At 38.0% G+C, this 24,873-nt stretch overlaps 2 protein-coding genes across 2 annotated transcripts in view; one reads left to right on the top strand and one right to left on the bottom strand.

Annotated features, from left to right (window-relative positions):
• The first annotated feature begins 5,457 nt into the window (after positions 1–5,457).
• arf1 (ADP-ribosylation factor 1) lies at positions 5,458–11,604 on the top strand. Its single transcript, XM_079875227.1, has 5 exons — positions 5,458–5,537; positions 6,343–6,520; positions 6,652–6,762; positions 10,020–10,144; positions 10,230–11,604. The coding sequence occupies exons 2-5, from the start codon at positions 6,376–6,378 to the stop codon at positions 10,389–10,391; spliced, it is 543 nt and encodes a 180-aa protein (XP_079731353.1). The 5' UTR covers positions 5,458–5,537; positions 6,343–6,375; the 3' UTR covers positions 10,392–11,604.
• A 9,764-nt stretch (positions 11,605–21,368) lies between these two features.
• cUnh1orf35 (chromosome Un C1orf35 homolog) overlaps positions 21,369–24,873 on the bottom strand; it is a 13,242-nt gene continuing 9,737 nt past the window's right edge. Inside the window, exon 8 of the mRNA XM_079876259.1 lies at positions 21,369–22,570. Coding sequence (XP_079732385.1) covers positions 22,363–22,570 — 208 coding nt within the window. The 3' untranslated portion in view covers positions 21,369–22,362. The remainder of the gene's footprint in view (positions 22,571–24,873) is intronic.

The raw sequence follows: 24,873 nt of genomic DNA, 5'->3' as shown, positions 1-24,873 counted from the left end.
TGATCTCTTCTACTAATTTAAATGGCCATTTTGGCTTTACCTAAAGTAAAATTTAACAAACGACACTCCTATTTTCATTTTTGAACATATTTGAAACCCAAAATAAAAGTTTGCCCTTTCCAGTAAAATAGATTTAGCAAAACATCAAATAAAGGCTTAAGCCTTGGACAATGCATAAAGGTGTGGAAAAACAGTCTCTCTCTGGAAACAAAAACATCTGGATTTAAAACAGAAATAAAAGCATTAATAACAATAATGGCATCCAGAATTCTCCATTGTTAGTCTCCAGCTATTTTAGTCAACGGTGGCTTATAAAGTGCTCTTCATTCGTTCAGATTTTTCAATAGATTATGCTGTGAAGTTTCTTGATTCTTCTTGGTTTTATATGTGCTGCTGAACTTATTTTTGGTTCACTTTTAGCAGTTTGTGTTGTTTGTTTATTTTTAATATTCCGAATTTTGATTTTTTATTATTTGTTGAGTGTCACCATTGTAGTGTTTTGTATTAATGTCTGTGCATCATAAGGTGATGGAAAAAAGCTGTTTTACTATTGTGAATATCCATCTACAAACAATTAAGAATTTGAAATAAAATATTGGTAAATCTTTATGCTGAAATACAACTAATAATAGTATAGTTTGACTGACCTAAAATTAGGGTTTTTACAAATGTTTTAATTTCTGACTTGACTAGATCAGAAATTTGAATATAAATCCACAAGGTCCAAGATCCCAAGCATATGTAACACTTATCACAATTATGGTGACTTCAGAACAATTACAGTACTAAACAATATCATTTCTTACAGTTGTATCATGGTTAAAGACAACTTCATAATGTGAATAAACAGTAAGCAAGGGCAGTAAAATACTGTGATGTCAGCATAATTTTGCTGTTGATTGACAGTAATTCATAAGAAAATGACCCAGCATGCATTGATTTCACTGTAAATTTCTGACAACAGTAATTTATTGTAAAATAATACTCTTTAATCCTGTAAATTCCAGGTGATTTTTTATAGTGTATATTAAAGGGATAGTTCACTTTGAAATTAAATTTTGGTATGTTTTAGCTTACCTCAAGGGCATCCAAGATGTAGGTGTCTTTTTTTCCGCAGTAGTTTCAATTTTGATATTTTTAGGTCAAACCGTTCTTGTCTGTCAGTCATATAATGCAGGTCTATGGTCACTGTCTCAAAGAGCATGCACAGAGTCCAAATTAAAACAATTCCCCATCGTCCAAATTAAACAATTCCCCATCGTAAGTACACATTGATGGCCTAAGACACGAAACGAGCGGTTTGTGTGAGAAAACGAACAGTATTTATATAGTTTTTACCTCTTATACACAGCCACGTCCAAGTGATCTGAGGGCGCGCGCGCATCCTGCTGTGTGACGTGTGCGCAGACTGGTGCATAGATATATATACACTAGATGTCGCCTTGGCTACGGCATTCGTTAAGAACTGCGTAGCCAAGGCGACATCTAGTGTATATATGTCTATGCACCAGTCTGCACCAGATCACTTGGACGTGGCTGTGTTACAAGAGGTAAAAACTATATAAATACTGTTCGTTTTCTCACACAAACCGCTCGTTTCGTGTCTTAGACCATCAATGTGTACTTACGATGGGGAATTGTTTAATTTGGACGATGGGGAATTGTTTTAATTTGGACTCTGTGCATGCTCTTTGAGACAGTGACCACATACCTGCATAATATGACTGACAGACAAGAACGGTTTGACCTAAAAATATCAAAATTGAAACTACTGCGGAAAAAAAGACACCTACATCTTGGATGCCCTTGAGGTAAGCTAAAACATACCAAAATTTAATTTCAAAGTGAACTATCCCTTTAAATAGATTCAACAGCTAACTACCATCTTTTTTGTTGTTGTTGTTGTTGTTGTTGTTCCAATAAGTGAGACTGAGATATGATTATTTTTGAACTTTTTATTGTGTTTCTTTTTTTAAATATCTCATATTTACTTTGATAACTATGTACAGGCTGATTTGTAGTTAGTGCATGAGCTACAACGCACAATTATGTTGGCATGCAAATATGTTACGTTTCCGTAACAGTGAACCGAGTGAATCCAGTGACTTTTGTTTTCTTTGTTGTTGAAGAAGCAGAATTTGACACAACGTCATTCAGATGTTTTCCTGAAAGAGAACCTTTTGATCATTTGATCTTGTAAAGTGCATTTATTAATATGACTCCATAAATTGACTTATTGGCGTAGCCTAACTGCACTGTGTGCTTTCAAGACATTACAGAACTATATGCTGCCTCTAACAAATCAAATCTGTCATCATGTCAAGTGAATTGTTTGCCACTGAGTCCTGACATTTTTTGCTCACTTATTTCACACCTAACAGCTGCCCAAGTGAGCCCTTACTATAGATTTTTACAGGACAAAAATGTAGATTTATCGCCTCTTGGATCAAAACACTTTCAGTTTAGATGTTATTGTTTGGTTCATTGTTTTATTTTGAATCACACAGTTCCTGCTGTGAACTCGCTATGCTGCCCCCTCTGGTGGACTGATTCATTTACTTTATTCTTAAACTCCTGCAAATGCATACCATCAACATAAATGGATGTGAGTATTTGCCTAATCTAAGTTTGAATCCAACATGTTCAAAATGTTGCAGATCCACAACAGAGCCTATTTAGGGTGGAAAACCCCAGTGCTAGTGAATTTTGTGAATTACAAAAAAAATGTGTGTAGTCATGATAGGGTGATTTGAAAAAATATTCTGGTCAAGCTTGGTTAAATACATTTAACTATTTATAAAAAAATGTAATAAATGGAAGTACTGCATTATTGGTACTCGATCTAGTAAATTTTCATTGTCACTGAGTGTTTTTTTTTTTTTTTTTTGACGAACTGATAACAGGGGTGGACAAAATAATAAGGATGATTTCCTATCGCTCATGTACAACCAGTTAAAATTTTACTTTTGAGGATCTCACTCAATTGCCCAAGTTGTTTTCCCTCCAAAGAAATGATGACTGCTTTATGATATGATGTAATTTCCTTTTCCCAAATTTCATTTAAAGGGAAAGTAGTCAAAAATAACATGGTGGATAACAGATGGAGGGACAAGCTAAAAACCTTGATTATAACTGTTCAAATAAATGTAATAATTGAAAAGAAATCTATACATTAGAGAGAATCAATACTGATATACCCAACAATACTTTTTTAAATCATGTATAATAAGTGTTGTATTTATAGGAAGATATGTGATTATCAAAATTCAAATATTTTTTTAATCAACTTCATATGCTTAGAGTTCAAAAGGTGTTATTTCTGACTGATGCAGGTTTAAAATTGATATTGTTCAACATTTTAAGGCAGTAAGATCATGATTTTTACTGGGGACACAAAAGGCATCGAATCCCAGGAATGACCCTTAAAATGAATTTTTATGAATATTACTGTTTGTGTAAAATGCATGTTAATTTCAGGGCCGTAACCAATATAGACGTTGAGGTGGACAAATTCCTCCCAATAATTAGAAATGGCCAAACTGTGAAATTCAACGCGGTGCTTGGTTTAGCAGCGAAAGAGTGTGTGGAAAGATGCAAGTAGCTAAACATTCAATATTTGACAACTGTTTTACGATACAAATGTTCAGTGACACACAGTAATATCCAGTGATGCAAACTCTCAACTTTTTAATGAACTTTTGCTGTTTTGAATTGAAAACATGCAATTATTTAGGCCTACATGATTTATGTAATTCATAACTGAATGTGAAGGAGATTTTTTACATACTAAACATACGAATAAGAGTCAATGTATGCATATTTTAAAATAAAATATTATTTGCAAATAGACGCAAATAGACCAATAACCGAAACAACACTTAAAAAAAAATCAATACATAAATCAATAAAATAAATAAATGAATAAAAAAACAACTTAGGTCTTCCCAAACAGCCTTGGTTCATTTATTTTTTGGATATAAAATGCACATCTCATTCCATTCAATTGTAATATGAGGCCTATATTTCCCTGCTCTCTGTTATTATTATAAAGCATGGTGCAGTGGAATGTTGTAAAATGTAGATATGTGTATGTGGAATATGATTTTTAATGTATGTGATGTGATGCCCACTGCCCTAATATAATTGCCCCCTGTGGGATTAATAAAGTGGTTAACTTGAACTTTATAATGGTCAAACCATACTGCTTTCCCACTATTTGCAACAGCAATGTAGTTATAGTTAATGTGGGTTATGTCGCTTTTTATTGATGTTAACATCCCATTATGAGAAATAAATATATTTATTTGTAGGTTGTGTTTTCAACATCAACATAAATCTACTGGATAATGATTTAGCAATAGCTGGCTTGTCACATTCTTATAGTGTCCACATGGCCCTGCCATCACGCTTTGTGCTTCTCCAACAGCGCATTCATATTTCTGTGCCAGCAAGCATGGAGGAGACTTGGATCTGAGGTCCCAAACTTCCACCCCCAGAGGTGTAGCAGCTGTTAACCTGGCCTTGAGAAATGCCTCATGAAAAGACAGCTGTCTGGGGGAAAGTCAGCTAAATGCTTTCAACATACTTTGATGCGACACACATGAATAAGTGCCTTTGTGTGCATAAGATGCAATGATTTGCTTAAAATGGCTGCGAAGCGATAATAATAATAATAATACATATTTTTTTATGTGTATAAGTAGGCTATATGTGTTAGTTAGTTTTTGAAATTATGAAACAATGGGCTTGTCTAAATGTAAGTTGTCAAGTATTGTCAACATTGAGCAATTAGCTTGATTTAACACCTCATTTCCAAGGTGATAAAACAGATTAAATTAAACAAACATACAGCTGCACTTGTTAAAGATAGGATATAGCCTACATTCTGCAAATACAAAAAAATGAATTAAAGTTTCAAAACGACCACTTTGTTTTAGGCCTATTTATATTTGTACATTTCTTTGCCTATATATGTCTATCTGTATCGGTATAGGCTAAAGGCTGAGACAGTAAGATAATATTTCTCGGATCATTTTGAAATTGGAAAGAAAATGTTAACATGTTACTTCGATATATTACCATAATACAGTACAAAAGCCACTGACACATTTGTACATGGATACTTTTGTACATGGATGTGTGCATGTTGGACCTAACTGTGAAAAAAAAAAGTGATGTCTTTAATTTGCATATCCTAATTGATGCATAAATATCTTACCCTCATATTCTTTTTCTCTGTCTTCATGTCTTCTTCTTTTTTTCTTTTTCAGTCTTTAGCCAATTGTTGTTCATTATTTTCTTAATCTTTTTCATATTGTTCAAAGTTGTATACCATAAACATGTCATCTCTGTATTTTTTTTGCATTGATAATTTAAAAAAAAAAAAAGAAAATGCACACGTGTAGTACTAAACCTGACCTACAGAGTTCTCTGTTATGTATCACCTTCTCGACGGAAGTGATGCGAGACGCACTGACGTGGCCGGAAACCCGCCATCTTGAGGGAGGAAACGCCTCGAAGTTGAGGAAACTTGAACTGTGAGTTTTTTCATTTAAAAAACATACTTTTATATATTTAATTTCAGCTTTAATTGTTGTATTCGAAATGTTAACCACAGTGAAAACAAGCGCTAGATACTCTTGTATGATGCGTTACCGGTGAAAAAAGGGTTAGTGGGAGATTTTCGGAGTTAAACTGAATTAAAGCCGGTCAGATGTGAGTGTCTGTGACAAAGGAAACAACAATCCGAAGTCAACTTTACTTCTCAAATAACTAATATCGTATAGATGATGTAATACATGAACTTGCTCTCACTCAACATTATTATTAAAATGATGTATGAGTATTATAGAGGCTTTAGTCAACCACAAAAACTAGTTTAATCGACTTATTATTTGAAATGATTATAACGTAAAGACGTGTGGCCATGTTACTAAAACGTCTGATGATCAGATCTAATAAGTTAACCTGAAATTGAACTGAAATCGCTATGCTTACTAAACAGATGAGATATAACAAGTTCTGTTAAACTCTTTATTATTAAATATTATTTTAAAATTCTTTTTCAAGCTGTTGTTATATCAGCTTTATTATTGAAATATTTGATTAACTATTCAGTCGTGAGAGCTTTTTACAGTATTTCCTGGTTTATTTAAAGAGTCAGTTGTCATGTACATGTTATCCACTTGGAGAATCACGCTTTGTCATTATGTCGACTTGAAGTTTAGCCTCTGTGAAGTGTACAAATGCATACGATTTTTCAAACTATTTGTGTCAGTAAGTATTTCACACTTGGTCCTGCTGGAGGAAGTAGCTTTTTAATTCACTTTTTGTCCTGTTTAGATTCAGTGGAGTGAAAAAAAGCATCTCTCAAACATGGGCAACCTATTTGCAAACCTCTTTAAAGTCTTTGGCAAGAAAGAGATGAGGATTCTTATGGTGGGTCTTGATGCTGCTGGAAAGACAACGATTCTGTACAAGCTGAAGCTGGGAGAAATTGTTACCACCATCCCAACAATCGGTAGATGACCAAGATCTGTTTCCCATTATCAGTGTCTGATAAAGAGAATAAATAATGCGTGTGTGTATGTATGTGTGTAGGCCTATATATATTTATATATATATATATATTTTTTTTTTTTTGTCTTCAAGGCTTTAACGTTGAAACTGTGGAGTACAAGAATATAAGTTTCACTGTTTGGGACGTCGGTGGTCAAGATAAGATTCGACCATTGTGGCGTCATTATTTCCAGAACACACAAGGTAAGACAGACGCTCAACATTTATGCCTTGTCATGTGCTTGTCCTTCAGACAAGTAAATCGGTCATTCACTTGTCCGAGTAAAAAAGTTGTGTTGTGGTGTAAATATAATCTATTTTGAAGCTATATTCTCATCAGTGTTCTATCAGCTTTGACATATTTAAATCTGCATATTAGTCATATTTACCCCGAGTGCGTTTTTCAGGGTTTCCGCATGGCATTAAAAAGCATTAAAAGTCATTAAATGGATTTTGTGAAAATGAAGGCCTTAAATGGCATTAACAAGCATTACATTTGAATCCTACAGGCATTAAAAATGTAGATAGTTTTGAAGAAAATGTTATATTATCATTTTATTTGAATATAGTCTTCATAATTAAAAAAATGTATTTGCTGTCGCAAAATATGTACGTTAGTGTGAAACACACGGAACCAGTTTGGTAATTGCTTCCGGCCGGAGCAAAACTGGCATGATGCGGATGACTGGCATGTTCCCATTCAATAAAAATGATTTAAAACGACTAATAAAAACTAGTAGCAAGGGAAAAATACACAATCCTTTTGTGTTTATTTCTTATACTTGTCAAATGAGTTTAACAGACTGGTAATGTCAACAAATTCAACATATTATTTAGCAATTTATGCAAAAATAATTAATTTTTCTGATGGAAAATAAAAATTTCTGCATTCTCCTGGAGAATTTGGGACCTCTCCAAGCTTATTGTATCTCCAGCAGTGGAGAATACCCTCTCAGAAAGGGTAGAATATGCTTGAACACACATGTAAGATCCGTGAACAGGTGAAACAGAATATTTTTAAAATCGGTTTGAATGATTGATTCATAAAGACTTCACTTGTTTCATTACTGGATGAATCAGCGCTCTAGCGGTTAATAAACAGAACTGCATATACATCTCTGTCTATGACAAGTCACGCAGGCACTGGGATACTCCGCAGCGGTGCCGACCTGACCGGTGTAAAGTAGCCCGAGTATAAACGCTTATTACAGGCTTACCGTAGTGATTCAGGATAAGACAAAAACACGATTTGAAAAAAAGGCATTCATGATGTTCTCGCTCATTATATACATTTTATAAATTCTGAAGTGACTTTCAAAATGTGGTTTACTCTGTTTTGGTTGCTACCGTAGACATCAGTGTTTATACTCGAACTATAAACTTTTATCTTAGTACTTCTGTGATCACTTGAATATTTGTAACACAGAAATATCAATTCTGTGTGGTTGAAAAGACTGAAAGTAAAGCTGTTTCATATTGACAACTGCTCTTTCTGGGTCAGCGACAGCGCAAACAGATTTGAATGTTCCGGTGTGAAGTTTTTGTCATTTAGGAATAAGATCGCGTGGGTGTTTTAATCGAGATCGTTTAAAGATTAATCGTGCAGCTCTACTGTCTTTATACTCTCTCTCTGCGTTGATATCTGACGCAAAACGTATATATGAGTAGCGCAAGGGCTTTTCAGTGCATTCATTACTATTTTAATATTCATATTCTATTAAAGGATAAGCTTCCAGCACTTCGGCCACACATCGCACCAGAACCGTTATCGGAACCGAAACTTAGGAATTTCGCACGGTTCCGGTATTTTTCAAAAACACTAACGGTTCTGGATAAGAACCGATTCTCGGTTCCCAAACCTAGACCTGGGTCATTTTGAACAGCAGGAATAAAACTAGACCAGAAAAATGGGAAAGTGCAAATTCCAGCAAAAGTGGCTGGAAGACAAACAATTTAGGACATGGTTGCAGTCCGTTGGTGGTCAAAATAAAGGATTTTGCAGCGTTTGTAAAAAAAGTATTTTAAGTTGGGTAGCTACAATGGGAACCATCGGCGTAATATCTCGTATGCAGTCTGACAGCCACAAATCTACGGTATAAGGCAGACAGACTCAACCGATTCGTTCAAAACACTGAATCATTCAGGAAAGAAACATGACTGAGTGTTGCTGTGAGATGCGCTAAGGTTCTGCTGTGATCTTTGGAACTATTTTCACTTCTGAAATAGAACAAAACCAGTCAATATTGCTTCTAAAATCTAAGTGACATTAATATTAACTACTTGTTTATTGAACTGTTGTATGAAATCAGTCACAGTTTCAATCGTGATGGTATTCAGGAAAACAGCACACTGGGTTGTGTGTCATGTGCTAAATATATAAACTCCACATTTAGATTTTTTTTACCTCAGAATGTTAACCAAGTTTCTTTGTGTGTGTTGCACTCATATGTTTCTATTTCTCCTCATGAGGCTGTGCGAGCCTCAACAGCGCAACCTTATCACCGGTACATTATACTTTATATATTATTATCCACTATCAGTTGGCACTTACACTAAATGTAATAAGATCAGAATCATTCTCGCTTTTTGGCGATTCCCTTATTATTTTTATTATTTACATTTCAATCAGGCTACTTGTCTGGTTGGACAAATATAATTCTCTTTCACTTGCCCCTTCAAAAAAATCCACTCGTCTCGGACGAGCATTAATGTCGGGCCCTGAGTGTATTGTGTTAGAGTTGGGAATTGTGTATTTTAGTAGTCTAAGAAAGTTGTAATCGGGCTGCTGTAATCACTATATATTTGAATAAGATCAATTAGTCTGTTTTTTGTTGTCCATGTCCAAGTCCACATTTACTTCCTCACTTTGGAAAGAAAAATTCCAACATGCCACTGACGTACCAACTTTGCAGTCAAGTGAATCATTTAAAACGAATGGTTAAACCAAGCAAGTTGTCCATGATTATACTATAATACTAATAAACTGGCCAATATTTAAAGGGTTAGTTCATCCCAAAATGGCATTTCTGTCATTAATTACTCACCCTCATGTCTTCCAAACCCGTAAGACCTTCGTTCATCTTTGATTTGATCTTGATCTCATCTTTCATTTGCGCACAAAAAGTATTCTCGTCGCTCGATAAACTTAAGGTTGAGCCACTGTAGTCACTTGGACTATTTTAATGATGTTTTTACTAACTTTTCTGGACCGGCAGAATAAAATTAGACAGCTCACAGATTTGATCAAAAATATCTTCATTTTTGGGTGAACTAACCCTTTAATAGTTCAAATATGAAACGGTAATATTAACCGTCAGGAATTTTTTATTATCATGGTTTATCGTCAAAGCGGTTACCATTTCATCCCTAATCTGTGGCTGGAACCATAAGATGGTCTCTCACACTAGTCCATTATTCTGATGGTTGTTTTTCTTTCTTTCTTTCTTTCTTTCTTTCTTTAGGTCTGATCTTTGTGGTTGACAGCAATGACAGAGAGCGTGTGAATGAAGCACGAGAGGAGCTGATGAGAATGTTGGCTGAGGATGAGCTCAGGGAAGCAGTCCTGCTAGTGTTTGCCAACAAACAGGTGCTAACAGATTTCAACTGATTATCTGCAGTTCTTTCCAAATGCGTTTTATTTTTACATATCTGACAATGTCTTTGTCCGACAGGATCTACCGAACGCCATGAACGCTGCGGAAATCACGGACAAGCTGGGGCTGCATTCGCTCCGGCACAGGAACTGGTACATTCAGGCCACGTGCGCCACAAGCGGCGATGGCCTCTATGAAGGACTCGATTGGTTGTCCAACCAACTGAAAAACCACAAATAATGACCTCACTGTACTGCTCTTCCTTAGTTTCATATTCTCAACACTCGCTTTACTCTTGTTTTTAAACCGACGGTGCTGGAAGCTGCGCTCATTTCAAATACAGAGAGAAAAAGTGTTACTCACTTTAATGTAAATAGTTTTTTGTTGTGAGGCAGCTTTTTTGAGCACCATTATGCAAAATAGATTTAGTCCTTCATTGTTACGTCCCGTCCCACCCCCCACATTCTTTTTGTTTGAGTCATTGGAAAGAGTTTGAAGAACGTTAGTCCTGTAAACTCTGTCAGGTCTCATTTGAATCTTGCACATGTATTATTTTATTGTGCTTATAATAAGACTCTCTTTTAGATGTACTGTAAACAAAACTGTTTTGTTTGTCTTGAACTGAGTAAAGGAAATCAAACATTACGGACACTACCTGCACATATTACGGTTCAATTTTGAGGAAGAGAAACCAAAAATCGATTACACTGTCTTCTCAGCCAAGGCTGACGTGACCTCTAGCTTTACTGTCGTGATACTTTAGAAGCCACAGAGGAGTGATGCCTTTAAATCATTAAGTCAGCTACACAAAGATTCAGATTATTATTATTATTTTTATTTTTTTAAATCAGATTCCCAATACACAGCATATGTTTTTTGTGAATATGTGGAAGAAAAGTCGGTGCGGCTCAGGTTAACAAAGGTTTGAGGTAAAATGTTCAGGCTTGTAACGGTAATGATATTTTTTAAGGGGAGGTTGGTCATTTAAAAAAAAAAAAAGAATGCAACAATATAAATTTTTTTTTTTAAAGTTGTTTTACAAAAATGGCTTTCTTTTCTTTTTACAAAATATTACAATTATTTATTTTTGGCGGGTGAAATGTCACTTGGGCATATTTTTGGAGATTCACCCTTAAGATAAACTGAAACCTTAATTTAAATCAATTTCCTGTTGTTTTGACACTCTGTTTAAGTGTTATTTTCAACTTCATGTTCTGGATTTAAGTGTGTTATGAACTCAATATCTAACCAGCACAAGGAATAAACAACACCGACCTCATCTTAGCACATTATAACTTAATATCTAACAAATCAGTAGTGCATTTTTATAGATTTAAGACATAAAACAACTATAAGAATGTTGGCATGTTAATATCAATGACATGTTTGAGTTTTGTGTTTTGCATGTAGAAGTGATTTTCCCCCAGAAGCCCTGGTGCCTTTACAGTCCGCAGAGACACCTGTTAGAGATTAACAACCTTCACGTCAATCACATGGTCACTGTTAATGCGATGTTAGAACTGATGGTTTAAAAGCCACTTTATTATTTATCTTTTATTCTCTCTCTCTCTCTCTCTCTCTCTCTCTCTTCTCAATTAACCTCTGATTTGGTAGACACTGATTACTTGGGGTCGAAACTATGTGAATCTCATAGCAAACTGTTGTATAGTGTGACTCTTAACCAATGTCTTTTTTTATTGTTTTTCATTTTTGACAGAAATGCACTGTAATTAAAGATATTAGTATAACTGGACGTTTACTGGTGTGCTCTTGTTAATCTGCTGCTTTGAAACATTTATTGACTGCCACGGCATCAGTAACTCATTGAAAAAGGTGGCTCATAACTGAAAAAATAAATGGACACACATTTATGCTGATCCACATGGTGGTTAAACATCAGAATTTACATCAGTAATAAATTAATTTTAATAAATGATATGTTAATCTTCAACCCTAAAACTTTATATTAAGTTGAAATTTCTGTTAGGGTTTATCAAAGCAAAGTTAAAAACTTAAAAACATATTTTGAAAAATAATTGGGCTAAGTGTATAATTGCTCATTCTTGTCAAAAAGTTGGTTTACAATTAATATATTACACTTATGAGTGATATTACCTTTGTTCCATATAAAACATCTGCTGTGAAAGGAATTGTGTTTGTATAAAATAATGAGGGACAACATTTTTCAAAAAAAAATTAATCCTATTATTTTTCAGAATTTGGTTGAAAATTTTAAAATCCACAATATGTATGCCACCTCCAGACAGTTTATTATTTTTTCTTTATGTTTATGAGGTTTGTTTCTCCAGATGAAATTAGAGAGTATTTTATCCATTTGTGAGCATGTATCCTTTGAGGCAGTAAGTGAAGAGAAGCGATATATAGACCTTCTGCTTTGCTCATTCCTCAGTACCTGATGATGAGTAAACCTGTTTGATATTGAAAACTCATTTGTTAACATATTATCGTAATCATAAACACACTGGTTTGTAGCACAAATGATTATACCATTTACAGCATTTTGTTATTGTATATACAGTTATTGATCTATAATGAATTGGAAGTTGCGCTCATTCACAGAAAATAGTAGCACCCTTTCACTTCAGTTTATACTTATTGGCACTTCCAAATATTTCAGAGCCCGCTTACCCAGATGGCCTGTCTCATTTCCATTCACATGGTATACTCACAGGACGTTTACTGTTAATCCAGACTTATTCTAAATAGACTCTCGAAATAGTTTTAGCATGTTATTGAATATGGCAATGTTAATGTATTTGGTCTTGGCCGACTAGATTTGCTACGCTGTAGTCTATGGACTTGCTACTGCTAATAGATACACAGACACGATGCTATGAGCATGAAAGATATGCTGGTGCTGATGCATAAATAGACATGCATAAATCCCCTGACAAAGCAGGAACAAGAAGGATGACACAATACAAGCCAACACATGCCTGGTGCTGAGAGTACCTAAAACATGCTGCAACATTAATACACATATAATCATCACACAGAGATGATAGGAAGACAATACAGCCCCCCAAAACACATAGATCTCACCAAGACTTAACAAGGCTTGACTTATGTGTATGTGGGCTAGCGAAGAGATAGAGTTGTTTAACTAACCCTTATGTTGTGTTCGGGTCATTTTGACACGGAGAGGATTTTCCCGTACCCGAAAATGCTAGTTAATGTTATTGCATTGGACTAAAATTTACTGACTTTACTCACCCAGAGTCTAACAACTTGCCCAAAAAAATTTTATACTTTTTGTGCGTTTTCCCCCACATTGTAACACTTGTGGTGTTCTCAGTCAAAAATGACCGGCCTACAAAAAATTGCTTCTAAATCTCTCATTATGCTACATCATCACCAAATATTGGATTAAATCTTTTTGTCAACTTGTTATCTTTCAATTAGGACCGGTTTTAAATTTCTTTTTGGAATTGATTGATCGTAGGCCTCATTTATCTGAGCTTACATACCTCAGGTTTTGAGTGAAAAAAGCATTATTTGTGGATAATTCACACTTGTGGTGTTCCCAGTCAAAAATGACCAGCCTACAAAAATAGCTTATATCTCTTGTTATGCTATTTTATCACCAAATACTGGATTCAATCTTTTTGTAAACTTGTTTTCTTTAAATAAGGACAGGTTTTGTATTTAGCTTATATTTGTACTGAGCATATATTGGTCAAAAATGGCCGCCCATTGAAAATGAATGGGGGAGTTGAAAATCAGAGAAACAGTTAGTGTTTAGGAGTGTGTTCATCATGTTCGTGTTCACATATGTACATGTGGGCTTGCAAAAATAAAGGCCTCGGACCTGTGCATGCGTGGATACATGCATACTCTTGCTTGAATCCGCGCACATACACGCACACGTTCATGTGCACAAGCAAACTATTTTGAGTATTACAGGCTTTCTTTTTCACAGAGATGAACTTCATTCTCAAATCAGTGAGGCCTACGATCAATCACTTTAAAAAAAAAAAAATACAAAACCTGTGCTAATTGAAAGAAAATCAGCTGACAAGTCAAGTCACCTTTATTTCAAAGCAGCTTTACACTGATAAAAGAGAAATAATGATCAACAAAGATTGTTTCTAGAAGAAAATACCATCACAGTCCAGCTTAAGTAAGTTCAGTGATGGTTAATTTTTGTTGTAAAAAAGTTATTAATTTAGTTCATTTATATATATAGCCGCTCTGGAGAAAATTGTGATGTCATCGTCCTGCTCAGTTCAGTTCTCATATAATGGTGTCAATGCAGGTGGATCAATATTATAGTTGAATATTAAGCGTCCCCAACTAAGCAAGCCAAAAGCCAAAGGCGACAGTGGCAAGTAACTCCATCAGGTGACAGAATGGAGAAAAAAACCTTGGGAGAACCCAGGCTCAGTCGGGGGGCCAGTTCTCCTCTGGCCAATGAACAGTGTATGATTATGATTCAGGCAGCATTACAGGTCAGAAGTCAGATTAGATTGGAACATTCAGAATATTATCCAGTTCCATCTGGTTGAAGATCGGAGTCATCACGCCGGTATGGAGATGAGTTTGTTGAGGATCAGTGCCGATGGCTTTCGTGTCGATGAGGCCTTCACAGGGGAGAGTCTAGTTGACAATCTCTGCTGACACTTCAGGGATGCGTTGTGGTCGTGTCTAGGCGCAGGTTCTACGTCTGATCTGGATACGGCCCGGCTGACTACATCATGGGTTGTGGTCGTGTCTAGATACAGGTTCTACATCTGATCTGGATACGGCCCTGATCCGGCTGACTACATCATGGGTTGTGGTCGTGTCTAGACGCAGGTCCACCATCTGATCTGGATACGGCCCTGATCCGGCTGACTACATCATGGGTTGTGGTCGTGTCTAGACGCAGGTCCACCATCTGATCTGGATACGGCCCTGATCCGGCTGACTACATCATGGGTTGTGGTCGTGTCTAGGTGCAGGTCCTCCATCTGATCTGGATACGGCCCAGATCCAGCTGACTACATCATGGGTTGTGGTCGTGTCTAGGCACAGGTCCACCATCTGATCTGGATACGGCCCAGATCCGGCTGACTACATCATGGGTTGTGGTCGTGTCTAGACGCAGGTCCACCATCTGATCTGGATACGGCCCTGATCCGGCTGACTACATCATGGGTTGTGGTCGTGTCTAGACGCAGGTCCACCATCTGATCTGGATACGGCCCTGATCCGGCTGACTACATCATGGGTTGTGGTCGTGTCTAGACGCAGGTCCACCATCTGATCTGGATACGGCCCAGATCCAGCTGACTACATCATGGGTTGTGGTCGTGTCTAGACGCAGGTCCACCATCTGATCTGGATACGGCCCAGATCCGGCTGACTACATCATGGGTTGTGGTCGTGTCTAGACGCAGGTCCACCATCTGATCTGGATACGGCCCAGATCCAGCTGACTACATCATGGGTTGTGGTCGTGTCTAGGCACAGGTCCACCATCTGATCTGGATACGGCCCAGATCCGGCTGACTACATCATGGGTTGTGGTCGTGTCTAGACGCAGGTCCACCATCTGATCTGGATACGGCCCAGATCCAGCTGACTACATCATGGGTTGTGGTCGTGTCTAGACGCAGGTCCACCATCTGATCTGGATACGGCCCTGATCCGGCTGACTACATCATGGGTTGTGGTCGTGTCTAGACGCAGGTCCACCATCTGATCTGGATACGGCCCTGATCCGGCTGACTACATCATGGGTTGTGGTCGTGTCTAGACGCAGGTCCACCATCTGATCTGGATACGGCCCAGATCCAGCTGACTACATCATGGGTTGTGGTCGTGTCTAGACGCAGGTCCACCATCTGATCTGGATACGGCCCTGATCCAGCTGACTACATCATGGGTTGTGGTCGTGTCTAGGCACAGGTCCACCATCTGATCTGGATACGGCCCTGATCCAGCTGACTACATCATGGGTTGTGGTCGTGTCTAGACGCAGGTCCACCATCTGATCTGGATACGGCCCTGATCCAGCTGACTACATCATGGGTTGTGGTCGTGTCTAGGCACAGGTCCACCATCTGATCTGGATACGGCCCTGATCCAGCTGACTACATCATGGGTTGTGGTCGTGTCTAGGCACAGGTCCACCATCTGATCTGGATACGGCCCTGATCCGGCTGACTACATCATGGGTTGTGGTCGTGTCTAGACGCAGGTCCACCATCTGATCTGGATACGGCCCTGATCCGGCTGACTACATCATGGGTTGTGGTCGTGTCTAGGTGCAGGTCCTCCATCTGATCTGGATACGGCCCAGATCCAGCTGACTACATCATGGGTTGTGGTCGTGTCTAGGCACAGGTCCACCATCTGATCTGGATACGGCCCTGATCCGGCTGACTACATCATGGGTTGTGGTCGTGTCTAGACGCAGGTCCACCATCTGATCTGGATACGGCCCTGATCCGGCTGACTACATCATGGGTTGTGGTCGTGTCTAGGTGCAGGTCCTCCATCTGATCTGGATACGGCCCAGATCCAGCTGACTACATCATGGGTTGTGGTCGTGTCTAGGCACAGGTCCACCATCTGATCTGGATACGGCCCAGATCCGGCTGACTACATCATGGGTTGTGGTCGTGTCTAGACGCAGGTCCACCATCTGATCTGGATACGGCCCTGATCCAGCTGACTACATCATGGGTTGTGGTCGTGTCTAGACGCAGGTCCACCATCTGATCTGGATACGGCCCTGATCCAGCTGACTACATCATGGGTTGTGGTCGTGTCTAGGCACAGGTCCACCATCTGATCTGGATACGGCCCTGATCCAGCTGACTACATCATGGGTTGTGGTCGTGTCTAGGCACAGGTCCACCATCTGATCTGGATACGGCCCTGATCCGGCTGACTACATCATGGGTTGTGGTCGTGTCTAGACGCAGGTCCTCCATCTGATCTGGATACGGCCCAGATCCAGCTGACTACATCATGGGTTGTGGTCGTGTCTAGGCACAGGTCCACCATCTGATCTGGATACGGCCCAGATCCGGCTGACTACATCATGGGTTGTGGTCGTGTCTAGACGCAGGTCCACCATCTGATCTGGATACGGCCCTGATCCAGCTGACTACATCATGGGTTGTGGTCGTGTCTAGACGCAGGTCCACCATCTGATCTGGATACGGCCCTGATCCAGCTGACTACATCATGGGTTGTGGTCGTGTCTAGGCACAGGTCCACCATCTGATCTGGATACGGCCCTGATCCGGCTGACTACATCATGGGTTGTGGTCGTGTCTAGACGCAGGTCCACCATCTGATCTGGATACGGCCCTGATCCAGCTGACTACATCATGGGTTGTGGTCGTGTCTAGACGCAGGTCCACCATCTGATCTGGATACGGCCCAGATCCAGCTGACTACATCATGGGTTGTAGTACATACAATATTTGGTAATAAGGTAACAAAACCTTGATTTATAAGCAATTTTTTGCAGGCCGGTCATTTTTGACTGGGAACACCACAAATGTTTTAGGGTTTTCAACCCAGCAAAAGGGTTAGTGACTTTAGCCATGTGAACCTGAGTGCCATACCCTTAGGTTAGTTTAACTGTTGACCTAATCCAGCTATGCACCTGAACCAATATGCCTCAAACTTATCTAATTAGAACGCGCACTATGTGAGACTTTACAAATGATATCACAAGCTGATAGAGATGAAGACAACCCCCGACCACCTTATCATTCATATTTTGCCATGTTCAACAGCTCGGTGGTTTTTACAGCCATAGGCTACACAATGCTGTGACATTTTCGATGAAGATTCATTGATTTATTAGTGTAAGTGATGAAAAGCATCATGTATACTTTATATACCCTGATATATACTTCAAGCAAAACTGAAGAACAAACTGGTGTGACGTGATTTCGAACAAAATCAGGCCAAAACTAAGTTTATTTGGAGTTTCTTTCGGGAGTTTGTAACAGCTTGCCAAAGCGAGCTTTCCAGAAAAGTTCGCTCCAGCTGGTAAACACCTTCATACAGCATAGAGTACGTAATAGATGTGAGGATGAGGATCCGCCTTCTTTGACGTGGAAATCTTCTCTGGTTCATTTCTTCTGTTCAGTCCGTCAAAATCAGACGTGAGTATCGTTAAATTAAAAATTTGAAAGCGCAAGCAAAAACTCTGGCAGCGCATTCATAAACCATGTTTAGCAAAATGTAAGCTTAGAAAATTGATAAAGAATAGAGTTTATTTAAAGACCGTATTAAACTTTTACAATTTAGTTCATTGTTTTCATTTTCATTTTTCAGATTGTTTTTCTTTTCTCATTGTATATTTTTGTTAGTTTATGGAAAAGTTCCATATTTTAGCCCTTACAGTTACAGCATGAAATAATATTTAAACCTATAACATTTTACATAGATCACATTTAAACCTATTATTATTACTATCTCAGAATTGTGACTTTTTTCTAAGTTTATGACACAAGGATATCGAGTTTATTTCTCACAATTGTAGACTGCCTATTTGTCATTCATAACACAGGCGAAGAAGCAGAAACAAGCGATAAAACCGTTGCTTACGTACATGTAAAATCAAACATTAAACAGCATATAAATCAAAACTGCCTAACGTTACCGAATGATTAATGCAGTTTAATTTCCTATTATCAATGTAAAGCTGCTTTGGAACAATCTACATTGTTAAAAGCGCTATATAAATGAAGATGACAAGTAGATCCAAGTCAGTTACCATTCTATATTAATGTGCTGTTTTCATTGAAGCACACACACACACACACACACACACACACATTCAGGAGCACAGAAAATAGTTTTCAGCGCTGCCCTGCGACTTCTATGAATAGCTTTGCTATTGAATTGCTACTTTATATTTCTCAGCAGTGAGGGGGTAAAGTCGCTGTTTTTGAAGTAATTAAACTCACAGCTTTGTTGTCAATAGAGACACTGCACAGATGAAGGTAATTCACACACCCATCTCTCATCTCTCTTTCAATAATTAATTCAAATAAACGCTATAATTCATTCATTTAAAGCTGCAGTCCGTAACTTTTGGCGCTCTAGCGGTTAATAAACAGAACTGCATGCGTGTTGTGGAAGAACATTGTAGCCAGATCTCCTTCTCTCTGTTTAAGTCTATGACGAGTCACGCAGGTACTGGGCTACTCTGCAGTGGTACGACCCGTGCCAGTCTAAAATAGTCCCAATATAAACACTTATTATAGGTGTACCGTAGTGATTCAGGATAAGACAAAAACATGGTTTGGAAAATTCATTCATAATGTACTTGCTTACTATATAAATTTAGTAAATTTTGAACACTAAAAAAGTTACAGACTGCAGCTTTAAATATCTTAAGTTATCTTACCGCACTACTAGCCTATATATCTGTGTCTGATTGAAAGCGATTCATTTTTGCCCTTTCATTCAAATATTGCGCTGCAAACATCAATAACAGCTTTAAGTTGTCAATGCTGGCAAATTACCATGGAATGAGCGGGATCAACAAATCCTTCCCTCACGGGCCTAAAAATTATAATTTTTTTTTTTGTCAAGAAATATTTTTTTTTACCTTTAAAATACTCAATTTAATCCATAAATAATTTATAAGCATTTATAAGCACATTCTCCTCACATTTTTTCAACTTAAACTCAAAATAACTCACAATTTCATGCCTAAACCTTTTAATTCAGCTTAAAATATCTTACATTGGGTGTCTTTGCCGACTTGTGAAAAAAAAACAAAAAAACATGATATTTCATGGCTCTTGCCACTATATAGCACTATATGGAGCAAATGAGTTGTTTCCGCTTGGTCCTAAAGTCATTTCTCTTCAATATGCACTCAGATACACATGTAGACATTATGAAATAATTTTTTGGTAAAAGTTAAGCATTTTTAGTTTGAATTTTAAGCATTTTTAGGTTTTTCGATGTGTACTGAAGCATCCCTTGCATTCTATTCATTTCTATGGGGGTCAATTTGACCCCAGAGGGAAGGATTTGTTACTTTTTTTAAATTTCAACCACAAAACTCCTCGAATCCATTCAATTTTTTTGTGTGTATTCATGGTTCAAGTGCAACAAAAGTCACGGGGTCTTGGACCCCTCCGATGATCACTCAATATTTATAAAAAAAAAAAAATCTGGGTCAAAATTATCCAGGGAAGGATGAGGCGATTTGAATGCACTTCGTGTCAGGTGGGGGTTTTTTTCATCCACATTGAGCATTAAAATCATTTAATGCATTATCCCTTACATACTGCATGTTCAGATATTCATACAACAAAATATTCTGGGGGCCATGAAAGCTTAGTGAAATTATGTTTTTTTTAAAGGCTAGTTAATCAACCTCAGAACTGTTTCAACTGACTAAATCTCACAAATGTTGAAATGACAATTAAGAAGAGCAAAGACATTCATCAAACCTGATTTTTAGACTCAGAAATATTTAGCCATCTGAGGGGTTAACTTAACATCAAACCTTTTTCGAGACATGAGCAGAGTTGCTTGAGCAATAAGCATCTGTGGCGAGTGCCTGGGCGTTCAGTGGACGGGACGGCAGAGATCTGCGGTGCGTGTGCCTGGTGTGTGAGGGTGTTCTCTTGAGGAACTCATTAATTCTCCACTCAAACGCCCTCCAGTTCTCCAAACGCCTCCCTCGCCTTCTCAGCAGAAGCACTTTAATAAGTGACAAATAGGATGGGCCGGGCCTATGGGGTCAGCAGCCTGGAATCAGGCGCCCAACGAGGGGGAGGGAAAGCAATCTACAACAACGTTCCTTTGGCCCGATTAGGCTGCCATGGATAATGCAGCCAAGCCAGTAATGCGTGGCAGGGAAGGCATGATGGTGGGAAAAGGAGGGGTTCGCTGGCTCTCTTACAGGGTGGCTTTTGTTCAGCCCACTCCTGCTGCTCCAGCGGCTTGGGGTTTGTGTGTGGCGCTCGGGCCATCCCTGGGCCGGGATTTTTGCACTTGTCTTTTGTCTGCGCTTTGCTCTTTTCTCGCATGGCCCCAGGTGCCAGCCAGCAGAATACCGCCTTTCACAGCAACTCAATGCAAATGCAAACACTCCTCTATTCTAGCGACAGGAGCGCATTCCTGCAGCCAGGAAGCAGCACTTTTAAAATAAGAACAGATTAGACTGAGAAAACAATATCTGAAGGATAGAGGTGTTGAGGGCAGGTGCATTGACCATAACAATGTGATGGAAAAAGTTTATTTCACCAAACACATACAAGAATAAAAAGTCAATCATATCTGCTGTAATCGCTGGAGATCAGAGTTTTCTCTTTATGCATCGAAGACCAAAACGTGTCCAGATAGCATTTCAGCTCAAAACCCAAAAGGAAAAAAAGAAATTATAGTTTGCATAAAGAGAATTAAACTTTTTTTTTTTCTTTTTTTTTTTTTGCATTGTGCGATATTATTTTCATGACAAACAAGCCCATTTTACTCCAAAATTCTAATACATAACTGAGTTTTTGTCATTCTGATTGCTGCAATTTTTTAATAAGAATTAGCATAAATTCAAACACAGCAAGACAACAAATGGTATAAAATTTGTTCTTTTTTGAGTATTTTGAGGGGAAATGATTTAGAAACTCTCATCATTTATTCACCCTCATCCCATCTGCATATAAGGACTTTATTTCTTCCGGTAAACACAGACTAATATTTTTAGGAAAATAATCAATCTCTGTGAGTCCATATAATGCAAGTGAATGTGTGCCACTCTGTTGACGTTTGAAAAACCACACACAGTAATCGGTGCAAAAAAGTGGATGAATCAGGTATGTGTAAGAAAAATAGAAATAAATTTAGCTTACACACCTATCATTTCTATTTGGCCACTTGCATTTTATGGACTCGCAGAGATTGATTATTTGTTTGTGTGTTTGTGTAACGTAAGAAAGAAAGTCATATACATCGTAGATGGCATGAGGGTGAATAAATGATGAGAGAATTTCGTTTTTGGGAAAAGGAAATGCAGTCTCACTTTGTGTCCAGAATAAGAGTGCTGTACAAGCTAATTAGTCCGAAGGTAAAGTTTTCCTCCTCATTTACATGATACCCAGAACTCCTTACTAGTGTGCTGCATGTGAATCTGTGCTCGCTGAGCTGCCGTGTCTCGTCCAGGGCTTGACAAAGGGGCCAATCAGATCCATTCTCGGGGTGAGGAGGTGTGGACGGGGCATCAGGGGTCTGAGCCGGTGTGGTGGCGGCGCCGCCGGTAGCTTGGTCCATCAGAGGACGAGTCCGTGTCGTGCCGCTGGCGAGGGGGGGGCAGTGTCCTGCGGTCAGCCTTTGGCCCTCCTCCTGAATGGCTGTCACGGGCTCCGGCTCCACTCTGACTGCTCCTTGATGGATTAGGACCATGGTGGTCCCGGGAATCTTTTCTCGGCCTGGGGAGCACAAAACACACCTAGACAATCATTTATTCCTGGTGAGCATGGGAAGTTTGGTTCTGTTTGAGGGGAGGACCATAATTCAGACATGGACTATGAGGAATACACTATCCTTGTCTACGGATTATATCAAATATATTTATTTAGCACTTTTCACAATACACATTTTTTTCAAAACTTCTTTAAAGAAAATGATAATGTTGACGTGCATAACATCTTAAATATATTCATGCCTTATAGTCGCAATTAGAAGATTAGAGCTGGCCGATAATATAGCTTATATTTTGCGATAATACAAGCAATCGTAATCGTATCGTGTACCTATGCGAGTACACTGATGTATGCAGATAAAGCTGGGTGTACTTATATATCCAACTTTATAGAAAAAGCTGGGTGATAATATTAATTACATTTTGGTACTAAACAAAGTCAAGCAGTTGAGATGTGCTACATTTTTTATATTGCTTTATGTATGCGGATTAAATTGGACAGTATATAAACAGTGGATTTACACAAAGTCTACACACCTCTGTTAAAACAGCTGGTTTTTGTGATGTAAAAAAGTAAAATGTAAAAATGACAACTTATCCAATACCACGGAAAATCAAAGTGACATTTCATAGAAAAAAGATCAAAATAAAAAGCTAACTGCATAAGTGTTCACACCCTTTTATAATTGAGTTTGTGGCTGTTTTCAGAATGAAATAATCATCAAGCTCATGTGAAATAGTTAACACCCATCTTCACCAAAAATTACTCTGATTAACATATCTGAATAAATCTCAGCTGTTCTTTTAAGGTTTTTCTGACATCTTCTTGTTTGAATGCTTCTACAAGAGATTACGAAGCATCAATGGGATCTCTTTGTTAAAAAGTGTCGCTCAGGCGAGGGCTACAAAAACAAGTAATAAAAACTCAGTGAGTGTTTTAGCGCAATTTTCTGACGTGATGGGATCACAACACTAAGAGATAGTAAATCTTTTCCTGGATTTTTTTTGTGCGTTCCCGAGATTAGACCTTCCTTAACATAATGCCGAAAACCCGAAGTCTCTAGGTGGTCTGGTTGAGGAGTAGATAGAAGTGCAAGATTGGTGCGCACAGACAGAACAGAAATCATGAGTTAACAATCGCAATTTTGTCCGGTGGAAAATTGCGCTAAAAATTGATATATTACGTAAATAAGATATACCATGAAACACAGTCACCCAAATCCATGGTCTGATGAGACCATTATTGAAATTTTTGTATGTTTGGCACAAAAACAACACCGCACATCTGGAAAAGAACAGCATACCCATGGAAAAATAATAGGCGTGGCTCAAAGGCTCCGCCTTCTTTGACGTGGAAATCTTCTGTCCAGACCATTGAGGCCAGACGTCCACGGGTAAAAACATGAACACACTGGACAGCCGCTTTATAGTAGAAAATTAACTTATAATTCTAATTGAGAGAGACACTGACACTGTTTTTCATGTTTAATACTGCAAAGCTGCTTGATTTAAAACAATCTATTGTATAAAGTGCTATATAAATAAACATGATGTGAATTTACTGGAGTACTAGTTCTCATCACTGTCATTTTTGTTATTGAATCAAAAGCACACAGCATATGTTTTCATATTGCTCTAAACTTGGCTCTCAGCAGTGTGGGCGGCATCGGGATGTTTGCTAACAGTATACCGCTGCTCACATGGCGTAAAACTTCTTTTTACCCTAAAGCGAAGAAAAACAAACAAAACAAAACTTTGCCTTGAGTATATTGGGGCCTTTATAGTATTTGTGTAAATGTAATTAGTTACTGTACTTAAGTATCTTTTTGGATAAACTTTGTACTTTGACTTATAGTATCAAAGATATTGGCAACTTTTACTCTCTGCTCGACTATATTTTTGAGTAAGTATATGTACTCTTTACTCCAATAGATTTGTAATGAGAAATGCAATTATTATTACATTTTGTTTGGCACTTAACCTTCTCTGCAGCAGTTTATTTCTGCTATAAAAGAAGCAATACGGGCATCTACAGGGCATTGAAGGTACTATCCCTTACGGAAAAAAAAGTTTATTCAGTACACATGAGAAATATAGTTGTGAACTAGTTGTGCACTTAACGTTTACTACTGTTACACTTACAGTACACTTAAACGTATATTTTTATATAATAAAAAGTGGTCCAATTTAGTCCCAAGCAGTGTTGAAATAGTACAATAGTATTCTACCAGTACATTGATATCAGTATACTTACTGCATAAAGTTAATTATACTTAAAACATTTACTTGAACTTTACTTTAGTATACTTC

Source organism: Squalius cephalus (genome assembly GCF_949319135.1).
Source record: "Squalius cephalus genome assembly, chromosome: 7".
NCBI classification, from domain to species: domain Eukaryota; kingdom Metazoa; phylum Chordata; class Actinopteri; order Cypriniformes; family Leuciscidae; genus Squalius; species Squalius cephalus.
This window is presented reverse-complemented; position numbering and strand designations above follow the sequence as displayed.